General features: G+C 39.6%; 1 protein-coding gene across 17 annotated transcripts; it reads left to right on the top strand.

The window, feature by feature from the left end:
* Positions 1 to 586: 586 nt before the first annotated feature.
* On the top strand, positions 587 to 17,033 carry ccdc30 (coiled-coil domain containing 30). Of its 17 annotated transcripts, XM_067527334.1 has the most exons (29): positions 592 to 845; positions 1,624 to 1,837; positions 2,593 to 2,775; positions 3,042 to 3,162; positions 3,915 to 4,105; positions 4,408 to 4,491; positions 4,624 to 4,701; positions 5,189 to 5,345; positions 6,254 to 6,325; positions 7,132 to 7,247; positions 7,342 to 7,463; positions 7,555 to 7,747; positions 7,853 to 7,951; positions 8,124 to 8,252; positions 8,448 to 8,585; positions 8,811 to 8,989; positions 9,170 to 9,437; positions 9,691 to 9,813; positions 10,245 to 10,415; positions 10,623 to 10,832; positions 11,501 to 11,658; positions 11,809 to 11,974; positions 12,462 to 12,583; positions 12,683 to 12,824; positions 12,975 to 13,111; positions 13,530 to 13,647; positions 13,916 to 13,980; positions 14,260 to 14,340; positions 14,483 to 14,621. In XM_067527334.1, exons 2-28 carry the CDS (start codon positions 1,823 to 1,825, stop codon positions 14,333 to 14,335), a joined length of 3,633 nt encoding a protein of 1,210 aa, XP_067383435.1. In that variant the 5' UTR covers positions 592 to 845; positions 1,624 to 1,822; the 3' UTR covers positions 14,336 to 14,340; positions 14,483 to 14,621. The 17 variants fall into 17 exon arrangements, 14 of the variants coding, with proteins under 14 accessions (XP_067383438.1, XP_067383429.1, XP_067383428.1 ...); XM_067527337.1 differs by lacking the exon at positions 14,260 to 14,340 and having other exon boundaries at positions 587 to 845; positions 4,411 to 4,491; positions 4,627 to 4,701; positions 9,709 to 9,813; positions 14,483 to 17,033; XM_067527328.1 differs by lacking the exon at positions 14,260 to 14,340 and having other exon boundaries at positions 588 to 845; positions 9,709 to 9,813; positions 14,483 to 17,033.
* Positions 17,034 to 17,086: the final 53 nt, after the last annotated feature.

The following is a 17,086-nucleotide window of genomic DNA, read 5'->3' as shown; positions in this document are numbered from 1 at the left end:
GTTGTTTACAGAGGAAGCATTATCATGACACTTCCAACATACCTCACTCCATGCATGATCACTGTCCTGTTATGGTGGATATGAAAAATAAGCACACATCTCTACCCCAGAACATAATGAGTTTTCTGAATCCATTGGTCACACAGAAAATATCTGGGTGTGATGTCCCAGGCAAACATGCCCTAGCTGATGTGGTAAGGTTAGTGGCGCTAACAGCAAAACAACAAACAAATGATTAAATATAAAAACAGCAATTACATCAACATATGTTTAGAAAAAGCAGTTGATTAATAATTGGAAACGTTTAAATGTAAGCCTGTATTGCAGGACTGATTTTAAACATTTTATAGGCTATTATATTTCTTAATATATTTGAAAATGAATCCAGAGTGAATGATTGCTAATGTCAAGACAAATAAATCTAACAAAAACTCCGACGTTTCATAAATTTCACCCTCGAAGAGCGAAAGTTTTGTTTGTTTGTCGCCCCCTGGTGTTTACATGGACATATTTCTTGAGAACAGCAAATAAATCACGATACAGGTGAAGACTTCACCATGTCTCTCCTAAATATAAACACAGAATTTTTTATATGATTATATACGATTATATATATATATAAATATATACATCATTATTATTTTGGGGGGTTTTCTATTAGCTTTTATGCTGACTTTTTTTATGCAAGCCGGTTACTATACACGAGACCAATTTCAATAATCTCCGCCCCCGTCGCACCTTTTGAGTGGTACGGTCCGTTGCCTAGGCGCTTGTGGAAGCCAATTCACCCCGCCACGCCTGTTCTCATCATTCGCTTTCTTTTGGCAGCGAATACCGATTGAAAGGTAAGTAAAGTCAAACTGCGCACTGCTTTTCTAACTGCAACACCTCATAGAAGTTAGAGCTTGAGCAAGAGTCTCCATTCTAAAGTCTCCCGACCTTCGGCAGTTGGTGTCTTAGCGGCCACTGGCTGAGAAAGCTAGCCGCGGGTAGCAAGCTAGCGTTAGCTGAAGATGAAATATAGTTACTGACGTTACCGCAACTTTAAACTACGTTATGTTTGCGAGCTAGGTAGCTCAGCAGGTGGTTTGCAGTTATGCACTAGCTCATTAACACAACTTCGCTGGGAAAACTGTTTTTTTTTTGTAAGCTAGAGTTATTTTCCTACTAGTGAATTTGTGTGGTCAAAGAAAGTTGAGTTGCTGTTGTCCCACAAAACCCCTCGTTTGCTCCTCCTCGTCAGACATTTTGGGAAATGGTTTGCAGTTAAATAAAGACTTTTAATGTCACCCAAAGTAAACATCTACAGTTATTGTGAGGCAAGGTAGCGACACCGTGCAATAAGGGAGTAGTGTAGTTTATGTTAATAAATGCGGCGTTGTAGAACAAGAGAACACTTGCCTAGAAGGTAGAATTCTTCACCATACTCGGCAGTACGCCGAACATAGTTTATCAGCTGGAAGTTTTGCATAGCCTCAGGTGATGCCTTGTAGCTCAAGTGTTAAACTGTAATTTGCACCCATACCTGTTTAAGGTAAGGTAGATAATCAAATTTCTATGCTTGTTACTGCAAGTCCCAACATGACTTGACACCATTGTTCTAAAACGTGTCTCGTTTTACAGGGGAGTTCAAAAATGACGTTGTCATGTATGAGCTGCTACAACAATTTCAGTGTCGACGTTTGAGGATCTGATGACTACTCCGAGCTGAGGTGGATTCTGTGCAACATTGTGAAGGCTCAGTAGTGTGAGGATTATTATGTATACCGCTGAGGGAAAAGGTCATCACTCACAGATGCAGCATCATCAAACTTAATAGACCATGGATCATGCAGAGGTAACATAGCTGTTAATTTGCTTAGAGATAACGCAGAACCAGTAACTGATGTGACACACAGTTACAGTGTACAGCACCAGACATATTTTATCTATCTAGTGCCAACAATTTCAAACATTGTAGCCACTACTGGAATTTCTTTGTTTTTATGCAGAACAACCATAAGTCACTAAAACCTAGTGATTTGAATGTGAAAGTGGCTGAAAACAAATGTTTCAGAATGGTTGTAGTTGATGTCTGATCTTTCACTGTCGAAAGCATAGACCATTTGGTGTGATGTTTAAGTACAACAGGGCACAGGAGACCTGATACCTCGTGTGTGACAATACGTTGTTGCATGTTGTTAAAGTAGTGACCGCCATTAGAGTAGTAAAAATGCTGCGTGGGGGGCCTGATTAGGTTACAAGCTCTAAAAAGTACAATAATGAATTCTGCAACAGGTGTTTAATGCTTGCATGTTATATTGATGTGTGTGTAATGTAAATGGCTCAGTTTTCAGCAAGGCTCAGAACCTGGATGTTATGTCTATCTTTGAAAGTGCATTAGCTTTTATCTAACTGAGTATGTAGTAATAAACTCAGTCTTATAATGACAAGCAATTCACCAAAAGCCATTCTTGGATAGGCCTAATCTTTGCATTGTTCTTTATTTACCATAGCACTGAGAGTTGTTTTGCTTCACAAGCTGCGGTCTGCAATTTAAAGATAATATTGCATCTGACAACACAACAAAAAGCCTTTGCTATGGGTCTTCAGGTGCGGACGGAACTAGACCAGATTTCTATGAGACTGCAGCAGGATGGCGTGCCTCCGGTGGCCACTGCGGAGGATCGGCAACGCCACCTGTGGCAGCAGCTGCTTGAGAGTGAGGCAAAGCTTCAGTCAGCCACCCAGGAGTTGCAGTCCTTACGCACCCAACAGGCCAATGAGATGAAGGAGGTAAGACACTTCACATACTTCAGTGTTTTAGTTCAGCATCCACTGCCTCGGTGTCATAGACATTAATTATTTACCTGAGTATAATTTACAGCAGTGTAACAGAGGGTGATGCTTGTATTCTTTGTAATAAAAACTGCTGTAGCAAAACAATGGAGTGCCTAATATAATCCGCTTTATTAAATTACCCACACAACAACACCAATTTCTAAAAATTATTTGCCAATTATAGCTGAATTATTTTGGACTTTGTTTCTTTTGTCTGTCAGGTGGAGCGCTATGTTGCACATATTCGTGGGCTGTTGGAGGAGCGTGAGTGTCTGACTGCAGACTATGAAAGAGACAATGAACTCTTGCGACGTGAGCTTCACCAGATCAGACAACAACAAGGTGAATGCAACTACAGTTAACTTTAGTCTGTTTCAGGCATGAACTCTAGATAATTTTAGGAGGATCAGGTCCTGACATTGTCTGGAGTTTCCCTTTCAGACATGTAACTAACATTAGGAGACAGTACATGTGAGATGCATTCTCACTTGTGAAGAAATACTCCGTGTAATTGGGCAAGCGGTGGTGCTTGGGCATTTTGAGCAGGGGCAGCATATGACACCAAAGCAAAGCTGCGGTAGTGACAGTGTTTTGCTTTGCTAATCTGATTGTATACCACAGGATCTCGTGCTGTTCCTTCTATTAGGTTTACGATTTCCAGGTCTGCCCTTACCGACAGAATTTCACGAATGTCGTTGTCCTTTCCCAAGGACAATGTCCTAGACATTGCTGTGTTCGTATGAACGAATGAGTTCTTCACTTTTGGGCGTTTGCCCGGTTTCACACCAGTCGCAGGAAAGGGATGTTTTCAATATACCCACTCACTCGTGGTCATTAACTCCTCTTTTCATAAATGAGCTTGGGTGGCGATAATCCGGACTTTGCACTAGGGAGCTGGCTTGGTAAAGTCCCGGTAATGTTAGGACCAACAGACTTGGGTGTTTGCGTTCACACATACACCCACCCCACAGAAAGTCTGCAAAATGTCTTAAATCCAGTGCATGTCTGAAAGGGGCTTTAGATATTCATTCCTTTGGACTGTAGCCTGGTTCCCTAATGCCAGCTAGTTGACCAAATACTTACATTTCTTCCAGATAATCAGAGCAAGGAGCTGGCAGAGATGTTGGCTCAGGAGGACCTCAGTGAGATGGGCTTGACCAGCCCCAGCGAGCAGGTTGCTTACCTGCTGGTCGAGAGGGCCACGCTGCTGGAAAGGCTGGAGGCTGCTGAGAGAAGACTGGAAAGTCAGAGTCTCACTAGCAGTTTAAGCGAGGTTCACCAAAAGGTAAAGTATTGACCTAGTACATGGTAGTGTTTCATTCCTTTTGATTTGTTTTTCCTTAACAGGAAAGGACCCAAATATCTGACAGTTTTAACTAAGACAGTATGCACAAACTTTAATCAACTCTAAATATAAGGCTTCCAGTGAAAGTACAATGTTGAATAATAAACCTATATTCTGTCATATTGTATTTTTAAATTACCCAGTCTAAAGTCTTTAGAGTTGAATCTAATGGCAAGGCTAGTGTAGATATTATATACAGTAAATGTGGTGAAGTCAGTCTTTGTCCGTCTGTGACACATCAGCAGGAGCATATTCACAACGTGATTGGGGCTGAGCTAAGACAGGAGAGGGAGGCGATTCAGAAAGGCATAGATAACGTAACAAAGGTGAGGTCATTATGCACTTGTTGAGTAACCGATCGCAGAACAACTTCACTTTTTCAGTTAAAATACAGAAATAAAGCTTTATAGTTATTCAGTGTCAGATGTGATTCTGCACATACTGGTCTTTACTCTCAGCAGTGTTCGTCCCAGAGTCCATGGAAGAAGCTGTTTGGGCTCCGCAGATCTGGCCAGAGCAAACATAATATTACCCCTGTAGGTCCCCTTCTCACAGTGTAAACTAATAAAGTAACTAACACTGATGTTTTGATAAAGAGTTAAACAGGTGTGTCTATGGCTTGTTTCAGAGGGGTGGTGTTACTTTTTGAAAAACCTTCTACACTGTCTTTTGATATCCACATGAGCACTGTATTGCAGACAGCTTTGCTTGTTGTTTTGCTCAGCCTGTAAAGGTCATTTTAACAGCTGATGGGTGCTCGAAAATGATGAATGGGTAGTAGTGGCATGTCACAGGTAATAGCATGTGTCCTTTCTGTCTCACTATTCGCGTGAATGGGGAGATGTATGATTATAATGTAACTCATACCTGCTTTCCAGGCCTACAGCGATCATAAATCTCAAACTTAAAAATGCATGTCTCTTACAACAGCATGTTGGAAACCTTGTATCTCCATTCTATGGGCTAATTTTTGTTTTGGCTTTATTTGTTCCACTCTAACCATTTAAACTTCATTTACATCAGGCCCACAGTGAGGAGATTTCACAGGAACGAAGTGAGCGGCAGCGGCTTGAACGCGACCTGGAAGAGGCGTCTAGGAGGCTGACAATGGCTCATCAGGATATCCGCAGACTCACTAATGAACTGGATGCTGCAAAAAACAATAATCTAGACCCAAGTGGTATGTTACAATGACTAACAGTATGTATTCCTCAAAGAAGTCTAAGTGTAAAGCCCCTTTCAGACATGCACTGGAATTCAGACATTTTCCAGACTTTCTCTTGGATGGGTGTGTGTGTGTGAATGCAAACACCCAAGTCTGTTGGCCCTGACATTACCCGGACTTTACCAAGCCAGCTCCCTACTGCAAAATCCGGATTATCTCCACCCGAGCTCATTTGTAAATAGAGGAGGTAATACTCTCCATATTCACCATGAGTGAGTGGGCGAGTTGATGACATCCGTTTCCTGCGACTGCCACGAAACCGGGCAAATACGAACAGCCAAAGGTGGAGAACACATTCATTCATACGAACGCAAGAACAATGTCGAACTTCGTGAACTTCTGTCAGTAAGGGCAGACCTCGAAATTGTCAAACAAATACAAGAAACCACTCGAAATACTGCTCGAAGTGCCCAAGCGCCACTGCTTGCCCAATTACACAAAGTATTTCTTCACAAGTGAGAATGCATCTCACATGTACTGTCTCCTAATGTTGGTTAAATGTCTGAAAGGGAAACTCCTGACAATGTCTGGCCCTGATCCTCCTGGCATTATCTAGAGTTCATGTCTGAAACAGGCTTATGTGAGTGCCCCTGAATGCTCAAGTTAATACCTGCAGTCCCAGACCCTCACCTATATAGCTTTTTTCCCTTCAACCTTTAAAGTCTTTATTGGTTCACACGATGTTGTTAGATGAAAAATTTGGTTAATATAGGAATCCGTATATTTTACATTGTAGTTACTGGAGCTAAAGTGACATTACAGTCAGCTACAGGTTATTGTTAACAGAATTAGAAAAATAAGCTTTTTGGTATCAGAAATTACATTTCCTTTTTCATAGAATTAAAATGTGCTTATAATCTCAGGATCTGAGCTACAGGAAATGGTTCAAGAAGTAGAGGGCCTGAGGAAGGAAGTGGACAAACTGAAAGACTGTGGTGAGGCAGACCTGGGTGTGAAATGATTTACTGCTAGACATTTTATGACTAGAAAGTCGATTTACTTATCGTTATGTTCTCGTGTCCTGAGCTGAATCTTAAGGCACCTGCCACAAGCATCCATGATTTGGCAATTTGTTCAACTGCTAAACCCGAAAGATGTGACATACCACACATTTGAAAATTTAACGGGCAGTATTGTGGAAAGGGTTTAATTGGTACTAATTAGTAATACACAATTGTAGGGCTCTTCCTGGCTTTTTTTTCATCAACAAATCCAGCTTTCTAAAAAATTTGAACAGTTGTCCTTAACAGCCACAATAAAATATTTTAAGTAATTATATATACCAATCAAGCAAAAGATTATGACCACTTGTGCATTTTAATGTAATCCAATACAGAGGTGGTTATTATTTTTTGGCCACCCTGTTTAAAATGAATGAGGTGGCCAAAGCATTAGAACCACCTTCTCTTATAATGCATGACTACAGTATGACTCCACTACCCACTTTGAGCTCAAAAATAAACAGGAAGTAAAAGTATCACCTTTCTGACAATTTCAAAAAAAAAGCTGATAAATTATAACCAGAAAAGTAGAATTCATAGCTGAGCCACTGTGTTGGAATACATTCAATTGGTGGCAGTCATAATATTGTGCCTGATTGCCGTATGTAAAACATTAAGGTTTATAAAGGCCAAATAATAAAAACAAAATGTGAATGTGTCTAAAATGTTTTTATTTATATTTTCTATAATATTTACATATTTCAGATATATGTTCAAAGTCATCGTTTTTTCCCTCACAGATATGCTGAAGCTACACCCATTAAAAGAGCAAAATGACAGACTGGAATCTGAGAACCAAGCTCTGAGGGAGAGTGTGCATGCTTTAGAGTCAGAAAAGAAAGCTCTCCTGGATAAGGTTTGTATTTTACTAACATTGTTAATTAAAATATAAATTAAAGTAATTCACAAAAGTTGTTCTACTTGGTATTGTTTGTGTTGGATATCTTCAGTTGGCCATAAATGATGCAGACCAAGCTGTCACGCCTGAAGCACATCAAAAGAACAAGAGCACTAAAAGCGAAGCCCCAAACAATATGTCATCAGTTCAAGAAAAGGATCACATTCACAAGAAGTAATTTTCTTAATTCCTTAACAGTTACATTCATCCTGATGTAAAGAGAGTCCCGCCGGTTCTTTCTGAGTTAAACCATTATTCATGGTAGGTGTCATGAGGCAATGGAAGATGGACTGGTGCAAGTGAGGGAGCTGCAGCGGCAACTCCAGAAACTTCGCAAGGAACAGGAAGAACTTGAGGAGAGGAATGAGGAGCTGGAGGCTCTGCTGGGGGAGGCCCAGAATGCCAGCAAGGAGGACAGGCATCGCCATGAGGGAGAACTCGAGGGATTACACAGGAGGGTAATGAAAAATGACCTTTCTGACACATTGCTATTGACATTTTGAAAACTAAGGGTAAGAACCATCACTCTAATGGCTGGGTAATAATCTGAACTGGTTATGCAGATCAAAAGCCTGGAAGCAGAGCTGAAGAAGCAGGGCACCCATGAAAAAATGCTGAAGAATGGAGGAGAGGTCAAAACTACTGAGTCTTATTTACAGCTGGTAAAGAAGACCACTCTTCAATATCATATATTCTTATAGTCATTTCAAAGCAACTTGTCAACACAGTAAGAACACTACAGTCCAAGTTCAAGAATTGACTACATAAACTTGTGTAATTGACCCAGTGCAACCTGTAAATGTTTTTTGGGCTCCTCTTTCACGATGCATTAAGCACTTAAGGGACAACAGCCAGGAGAGATTGGCTCTGCTAGAAGCTCGTCTGACCGAGGAGAAGGACTGGAGGAAACAGCTGGAGGTGGACCTCAGTGCTGCCCAGGCTGCCCTTAAAAAAGACAAAGAGGTAAAAAGCACACCTATGCAATACATTGTTTGTCATGCAAGAAAATAATCCCAGTTTTATCTGACACATGTATATAAAATGCAGTTTACATTTTGATATATCTGGATGCAAAGAGTAATATATTTTTTTTCTAATGTATAAACAAAATTACAAGTAATAGAGTAAGAAAATGCAATTCCCTTCTCTACACCAAAGGCGCTGCAGATAGGTGAGCGAGAGCTGAAGAAGCTGAGACTTGAGGTCAGCAGTCTTCAGACAGAGTGCCAGCAGGGGAAAACGCTCATCAAGAGCCTTACCCAAGTCAAAGGGGAAAAAGCTATTCTTGAGGAAAAGGTTTGTTAGTTTTACATGGGCACTGAAGAAATCATTCTTGCAATAAAAATTAAAAGTATTAAAGAAATATTACAGAAGAAATAAAAAATATATGGAGAATACAATATATTAAAAAATTAATTGTGCTGTCTACCTCTTTGCTTGACTGCAGAATGTAAAATCTCTATTTAAAAAAGTAGATAAAGAACAGTATGAAGATTATGTTTTTGGCATACTGTTTATCAGGTCGCCCAGATGGAGCGTGCCCACAGCAGACTTGAGAGTGAACTACAACGCTACAAGGACAGTAATCGGACCCAGGAGGACCTGAGGGAAGACCAGTTTCACGTTGACCAGCTGCAAGAGCAGGCTGACAAGCTCACTGCTGAACTCACAAGCCTCCAGACAGCACACAACACACTGAGGTTGTAGTCTAGAATTTACAGTTTAAAATGCATTGGGTCCTTCAGTACAAATTAATAAATGCAGGGGATAAGTGATAGTACTGCCCTAAATGGCACTTTTTTTCTGTTTTTATAGTCTGCCACAAGATAGGACATGAGCACTGAAGATTACATGTTTTGCATGATGCACATATATTTCAGGGATGAAATGGTTTCTAAGCGGCTGCAGACTGCTGAGCTACAGGCCAAGCTGAGTATCTGTGTCCAGGAGAAGCTGATGGTGGAGGGGGAAAGCGAGAGACAGGAGCTTGATATACAGCGACTCAATGAGCAGCTCAAGTGGTATCAAGAGCAGCTCTCTTCTACAAAGGAAGCACTTAGTAACAGCCAGAAGCCTGAACTGGAAACAGCTCACAGAGAATCTAGGCTTAGTCCAGTGGAGAGGACTAAAGATGAAAGTTTGGATCAGGTAACTAGTTGGAGTGAGTTGATTTGTAAACAGGGTCAAATGTAAAATCATCTTAAATGATGTTCAGAAATTATGGAAAGAGTAAGAGTAGAAAGAATATCCTGCAAAATAAGAGTGTAGCGTCACAGTGCACCTTTTGTGTGCATGATTAAGATTTACTAAGATTTTTAAAGCTTGTAGATGAAAAGTAGGTACAGAATTCTGTTCCAGCATCATATGATGTATATTCTGTATGTATGTGTTGTATTTATAGAATTCATGTCCGAAGCAGGAACTAAATCATCTGGAGGCTAAGCTGGCAGAGGAACGACAGCTGGCCTCTCAACATCAACTGGCCCTACAGGCTCAGGTCAATGAAGCCCAGGCACACATCAAGGTACATATGATTATTACACATCCTTAACATGTCCAAACTGCCATGCTGTTTCTGCACTTCAGTTAAAAATATATTAAGCAAATCAGAGTTGTCTCGTGTTTTCAGGGGTTTTAAGTATCGAATGCCTTTCATTGCTATACTTTTCATGCTATAGCAGCGTCATTTTTTATACTGATCAGAATAAAGCTGCAGTTATTCAAAAACGAATCTCTTAAATACTTTTTATATTTCTGAGGATTCTGACAAAAGTCCTAATTATAGTGATGCATTATGCTTTGCACAGAACTCGACTAACATTGTGTGGTGAATGAAGATTCATAACTGTTAACAAAAAAAATCTCAGAGGCTGGAGACAGTTCTGGCCTCCTATGTTTATTTGTACTCATCTTTGGTTTATGCATATCTATGTTGTCTCTAATTTTCCTTTTTAGTCCCAGGACTCAGTTCTGAGTCAGAAGGTCGAGGAGGCTAAACAAATGAAGCAGGACCTGCAAAGGATCCAGAGCCTGTTCACCTCAGCAGAGAGAGAGCTACGCTATGAGAAAGAGAAAAGCATGGATCTGAAAAGACACAACACCCTATTGGAACAGGAAAAACTCAAGGTAGGTATTACAACGTATTTGAACTAATTCTGCAAATATTTTTCACGTAATAACCATCACTCTACTAGTCACGTAGTCACTTTGCAGAGATTAACACAAGCAAATGTAAAAAAGTAAGCTGTATTTGTTAGAATCTATTGTATTGTAAAATTGTATATTAAGCATCTATTTTTGTGATTATGCTCCTTTATTTTGTGCTTCCTACAGCTTTGTGCAGAGCTGAAGCAGGTACAAACCAAGCTGGTCCAGTTGGAACAAAATGTCAACACTCAGACGGATGAGTGTGAATGTCAGCAACAGAGAATCAGGGAACTGGAGCTAGAGCTGGCTCGTAACTCAACAAGCCATAACACCACCACCAGTCTGCAGGAGGAACTACAGGCTGAGAGGGCTCGACTCATTGCAGCCGACAAGAAGGTCATTACCCAGGCCTGCATTGTTAGGCCAGTCTTCATTTTTTGATAGCATTAGATCTGGTGTGCTTCTTCTGTTGATGCTGCTTGTCATTACTTTAGAATTATGAATTCCAGCTTTTTCATATGAATGCTTGCATAGTTAGGTTTGTATGGTAAGGGATATTTGGCAACCAGCTTTGGCATTTGGCAGTTTTCAGCTCACTAAGCCGGATCAGGAAGAAAGTACCTTACTAGTAGTTATTTCACTCACTAGTTCTTTGTTTCTAGTCTTACTAGGCTGAAAATGCAGCCTAGTATCAGTCCAACCTGCATTTGGAGCTATTCATAAAATGCTGTTTTCAGTCTTCTGAATATGCAAGACAGCAAATGTGACATTAAGGATTAATACATTTGAACATATGCATTTGCAGACATACAACTACAATCTTAATAATTTGCGATGTAATTTATTTGACCTGATTTGCCCTTGAGCTTTAATAAAATTAATCCTTACTTAGTATGCAGAAGACGCAATTACCTTTTATCAAAGCTTAAAAGATATAATTATAGACTATTTGTCCTAGACATGCTCAGCAAAGCCTGGGATACTCTGGAAATAGGTGGGATGTTCAAGCTCATATTGTCTGTTTATCTCACTGAGAAATGCTTGAGGCTGTGTTGTGATTGCAGGTGTTGGAGCTTCAACAGCAGCTAAAAAGTGCACAGCACCAGCTGCGTGTGGAGGAAGCTCGGTCCAGTGAGAGCAGCCGCCTCGAGAGGGACAGTAGGGATCTGTCTGACACCTTGTCAGCCATGAGAGCCCAGCAGCAGGAGGAGCACATCACCAGGTCATACAAACTGCCATATCGTCTGGTTTGAATTAATCCTAGTAATAGTAGTAGGGCAGTAACCAACATTTCAAGTTTAAGGGCAGGATTTTGTTCCACTGTTTTTGTTGACCCTTCTTCTCTTCATCTTTTTCTTTACTCCTTTCTCAGAAAGCTATTAGAGCAGCGTGAAGAGGAGCTGCAGCAACAGGTGCGTTCCCTTAGGCTGAAGGAGGCCTCCTTGACCAGGACAAATGCAGAGCTTAGCCACCATGCCCAGCAACTGGATACCCGTCTGACCATTCTGGAGGCGGAGCTTAGCAAGGCCAGAGAGGAGGTAAGTTAAAGTGTACAAGATCTCAACATATGTCATTGTTGCTGCAAGGTTTTCATCTTTCACAGTCATGTTAATTTCATGTTTTCAAAAATGTGTTACTTTGTTCTTTGGATGTGTTGTTCTGACAGCTCATATGAAAAGCAATTTCTAAGCAGTTTCTTTAGTCAGCAGCTGATGTCAGGTAAATTCCCACAGGCAAGGTAATAGAATCTCTTCTGGTTAGCACTCATGTTTTATCAGAAACTATATTCTTATAGTGTTGTTAACATTTGCCTCTCTTTTTTTACTCAGTCTACATTAAACCACTGGTCATTTATTGTTTATATGGATCTAAAATGGATTTTATAAAATTAGTATTAAAAAAAGTCTAGTTCAGGAACTGGTATTGCAGTAAAGGTATTGGTACCAGAATCACCATTGTTTTGTTATTATTATTTATTTTTGATTTTTTTAACAAAACCAAGCCCTTGGTACATGTGTCTTCCAGGCAAAAAATAGCCAGAAGTCAAGTCATACACTACAGGAGGAGCTGGCGGCCAGTCAGCAGGATTGTGACAGACTACAGGGGGAGCTGCAGCAGCTTCTCCTTCAACTTGACGCACACATCAGGTGAAAAACACAACAATGCTATTTACACTAAATGCAATATCATAAAATGTATTCTGGTGCTCTGGCTAAAAAAGTACCATGTGTTTTATGACTATCCAGGAAGTACAATGAAAAGCAGAGTCAGCACAAGACCAAGCTGCGGCAGGCCAAGCAGGTCTTTCTCAAGGCAACTGCTCAGAGAGACCGCACCATCCAGAAGATGGAAAACGACTTATTGCTGGCCTCGAGCCTCTCACATAAGGTCACACACACGATGCAAGATGCTGTGTCAGTCCCCTGTCTGAATTCCCTTCTGAATATCCCAAAAGAGATGATGGCTAAACAGAGACTTTCTAAAGTCTCTCTATTCCAATTACTTTCTTTCCATTTGTCTTCTCCCTGGGGCTTTCAGGAGAAAGAGAGGATCCACACAGTGATGCAGGAAAATGAGAAGCTTTTGGAAGAGAAGAGGGAACTGTTGCGGAAGATGAGCGAGGCAGAAGAAATGGGCAGCAAAGGCATGAGGACTGCCTCCACTGTCCAACACAGGTAGCATAATAAGGCTCTGTATACAGAAAAGGTTTGACAGCAGTGTGAAATCTTCTGTTGGGAAGTTCTTTGAGTCAATCAGAACACTGTAAAATCAATAGTATTCTGAATGAGTATTGCAACATTGTTTTTGTAATATATTGACTTCTCTTATAACACACAGTTGAAATATTATCAAAGAAAACAATAAATAAATTCCCATCATAACTCTGACTGATAAAAATTACAAGTGTTGTATATTATCAAAGAATTCTGTAAAAGGTAAAAGTCAGTAATTTGAGATTTGATCGATGGTTGTTTCTACAAGTGTTTATTTGGATTAACACCAGCATAAGAAAGTAATGGACATAAAAGACACACTGGATAAATCGTTTGTTTTTGTTTTTTTTGAGTGAGTGTGAACATTAATCTGTTTAAGGGTCAATGTCTTAGAAGTGGAAAACAGACAACTACAGGATCGAACCCTCAAGCTCTCCAATCAAGTTAGTTCCTTAGAGCGTGCCCTGAGGAATGTCCAGTCATTCTACAGTGTGGAGGTAAAACCATGCAGATCTTTATGGCTTAATGGGGCAGGACACCCATAAATCCATCCACTGTGTATACTGTTTTAACAACTCATATGCCATTAGTGATGTGTGTTGAAGAACTTCAAATTTAAGTTTTACTGATGATGAAAATGGTGCCAGATATTTTAAAGTTGAGGGAAACCGCTTAACCAAATGTAAATTGGGTGACATGTCCCTTCTTGTACTTCAGTAAAACCCTTCATGGGTTTTGATCATAATTGGTCCAAATCCTCAACAGAATGCCAAGAAAGTGCTCCCCTCTGAAAATCTCTGTGACAGCATCCTGCATACATCTACATTAAGGTAAGGCAAATCTAGATTTTTGGTTGAATTTGTTTATTTTATTTTTTGTATTTTTAATTTTTAATGGCATTTTAACAAAAATACACATAGTTCAATACATGAGGGCTTGAGTGAGGTCAGCAGACAACACAGCCAGATACAGAGATACAGGACATTACACGGTGCTTTTACCTGGTGTTCAAAAAGACATTATCAGCCTTTGTTTCCTATGAGTAAGAATCCCATGTCTTCCAGTATGTTTCAATCATGTGTTTGAAGAGTGTAGGTCATCTTTTCCAGGGATATCAAGTTCCCAGTTGGAGTCTACAGAGTAATGCTATGTTTCAATCACTGCATTCCAATGATTGTTAATTGATAAAGGTAATATGTGGTTAAGTTTTTGTTGTTGCTGTAAAATGTAAACTGCAGCTTGTTAAACCTTTCAAGAAATCCAAAGTTGCTATATTACACATATTATAGAAACATGAATGCTGACACCCCATTTTTCTGCCATTGTGATTAGTCTGACATCAGGTTCCTGTGATCCATTGGACATCCTGGACAAAATCTGCCGTGGTAAGGTGGGCGAGCGTGCGGTGGTGGACGACATCCAAGCGTCTGTCTCCACACACCAGCCCTCAGAGCAGGGCTACTTGAATCTCACCTCTCCATTCGTCCCTCTAAATGCCAAAAGCACTGAGGAAAGCTCTTGTAAAAGTGACCAGGTATGATAGTGGGTAGGATTTAAAGTGCATGTTGCGTTTGTTTGCAACAGGAAGCTAAAGTCTTGGATTAGTGGTGTAAATCAACCTACAGTAATTACAACCTATTGTAGCACTATAGTGTTTGCCAAGTCCAATGGAAAGGAAAATCAGAATACAGCAATAAAAAAAAAAATTGTAGAATGCAAATAAACCTTGTTTTAAGACAGTAATGATAAAATGGAGCTTCCACTGCTGTTTTGCTGTGTAAGAAGCGAGACAGATTCATGTTTGGCTTGCAAGTACTGCGTTTTGATCCAGGTTTAAACTGAAAGTGAAGAAATGTGGTGAATTTATAGAAACTCCTGTACAAATGTTAACCACATGTTTTATGACTTAAAGAGAATAGGATGTAATGGAAGATTTGTATTCTCATATGTGTGCACATGCCTGGTAAGTTTGTACGCCAAAGCAAATCAGAATGCTCGAAAGCCTCACGTTGGCTTGTGAGAATATTTTTTTTATGTTACACCATAAGTCAGTGTACTTTATCAAGTGTGGTGAATGTCAAAAAACATTTACTGAGGGAGGGAGATTTGAATGAGACTAGAATAAACTGAGCACTTTATAAGAAGTTCTAGTTCTGTTTACATTTGGAAAAATGTAGCAGTGGAATACAACATCAATGGTACAGACATTTCTCTGGAAAATTTAATCTTGGCAGTATTTTCTATTTTAAAAAAATGCTACTGATCAGGGCCTGAATTTCAGTGTAGAATTGCGGGAATAGTGCATCATTTCAGTGATGTTCAAAAATCTAGCAGTCATAATGCGAAAATGCACTTTTACACAGAACAAACATGGCACACGTTCTCTCCCTCTCTCTACAAGGCTGCCCATCACTCTGATGTTAGGGTCGCTCTCTATTAAAGGCAGTCAGGTTTCAATGTTGTGCAAACACAACATTGTTATTTCTAAGGATCCCCAAACAGGGCAGGAATAAATGTTTTTAGACATATAGTTCTTCTAGTTGTTATAGTATGGTGTTTACTTTCTTACATTAAGTGAAGAGGACAAGTGACAGCGTGCATCAGCTTACGTATGCAATGTTACTAGATCAAAATCTTAAATGAGGTCTGATCAGCTGTTGATAAATAAATTCCGTGTGTGTGTGTGTGTGTGTGTGTGTGTGTGTGTGTTCTCTTCGATCAGTGGTAAAACTTCAGCACAACACGGCTGTATGCTAAGCCAAGATTGTCAAGAGGCATCACTGTAACACTGATGAGTCTTATATGAATAGACGCGTTTAAACATTTTAAAGATGGTCTGCTGCTATATATACAGCATATTTATCAGTCCCTCCAAGAATTCTTGATGCCATGATTGCAACAATACATTCAACCAATCCCCTGTGAAATCTGTGTGACATTGCATTGAAAAGATTTAGAAAGGGAGAGCGCGTGCATGTGTATCAGAGTGGAAGTAGTCTGCGGTATAGACGGTTTTCTTTTTAATTAGTTGAGTCCACAGATAAGTAACAGGAAGTGACTCATTGCATACGTAAGGTACATTGATGACAAAAAGTGACGAGAAGGAGAAAAAGATAACATATGACAGCAGGGGTTCAGAGAATTCTTTCAGTTAGAAGAGAGTGTCGACATGCAATCTTGAGGCAACAATAGGCCTAGTCAAGTAATATCCTCCACTCTGTGAAGCATTTAAATGTGGAATTTCTCCACATTTTGAAAATTGAATTTCAGGCCCTGATGATTTTTTATTTATAGCTTCATAAAGTAAAAACTACATTTTATTTACAAGTTTACAAATATACTGATATTTTACTAAAAATTCACAAATTTCCTAAGGGGCCAATGAAGCGTGTCAAGTCTCTTTAACATAATGTTAAATGTGGTGGGTGGTAAACAGAGCAAACATCAGGCTCCTTTCTGAGAAAACTCTAGTATTAACAATGTGCAACTTTGCTTGTAATTTAAAAATAACCCAAAAAGCCACAAAATTCCAGAAGTATTTTGGTCTATTTTGAGTTTCCTCAAAAGCTTTATCCGTTCTGAAAGTTCTCAAGCCATAAAAACCGTAAGCAGAGAGATGTGTGTTTTAACCTACCATTGCATTTATTCATTACTTTCTACCACTATTTTTCATTTTGTGTCAGCGATAGTTACACACTGTGGATGCATAGTCTGTTTTGGCAATGTGCCTGAAATGACAAAGTGTTAAACTTTGTCTTGCTGCAGTAAATGTCTAATAACAAAACGGACGTGTAATCAACAAATCATTTGACCTGTGTTGTATCTGTGTAAATACATTTTTAAACCTAAAACTATTTTCATAAATAAAAACGAATATATAATACACAGATTGTTGGTTTTTTTCCATCCTCCATTTTGCTCTCTAAAATCAGTATT

Source organism: Channa argus, chromosome 13, assembly GCF_033026475.1.
Source record: "Channa argus isolate prfri chromosome 13, Channa argus male v1.0, whole genome shotgun sequence".
Classification (NCBI taxonomy): domain Eukaryota; kingdom Metazoa; phylum Chordata; class Actinopteri; order Anabantiformes; family Channidae; genus Channa; species Channa argus.
Note: the sequence above shows the minus strand (reverse complement) of the source record. Positions and strands in the feature narration are given on the sequence as shown.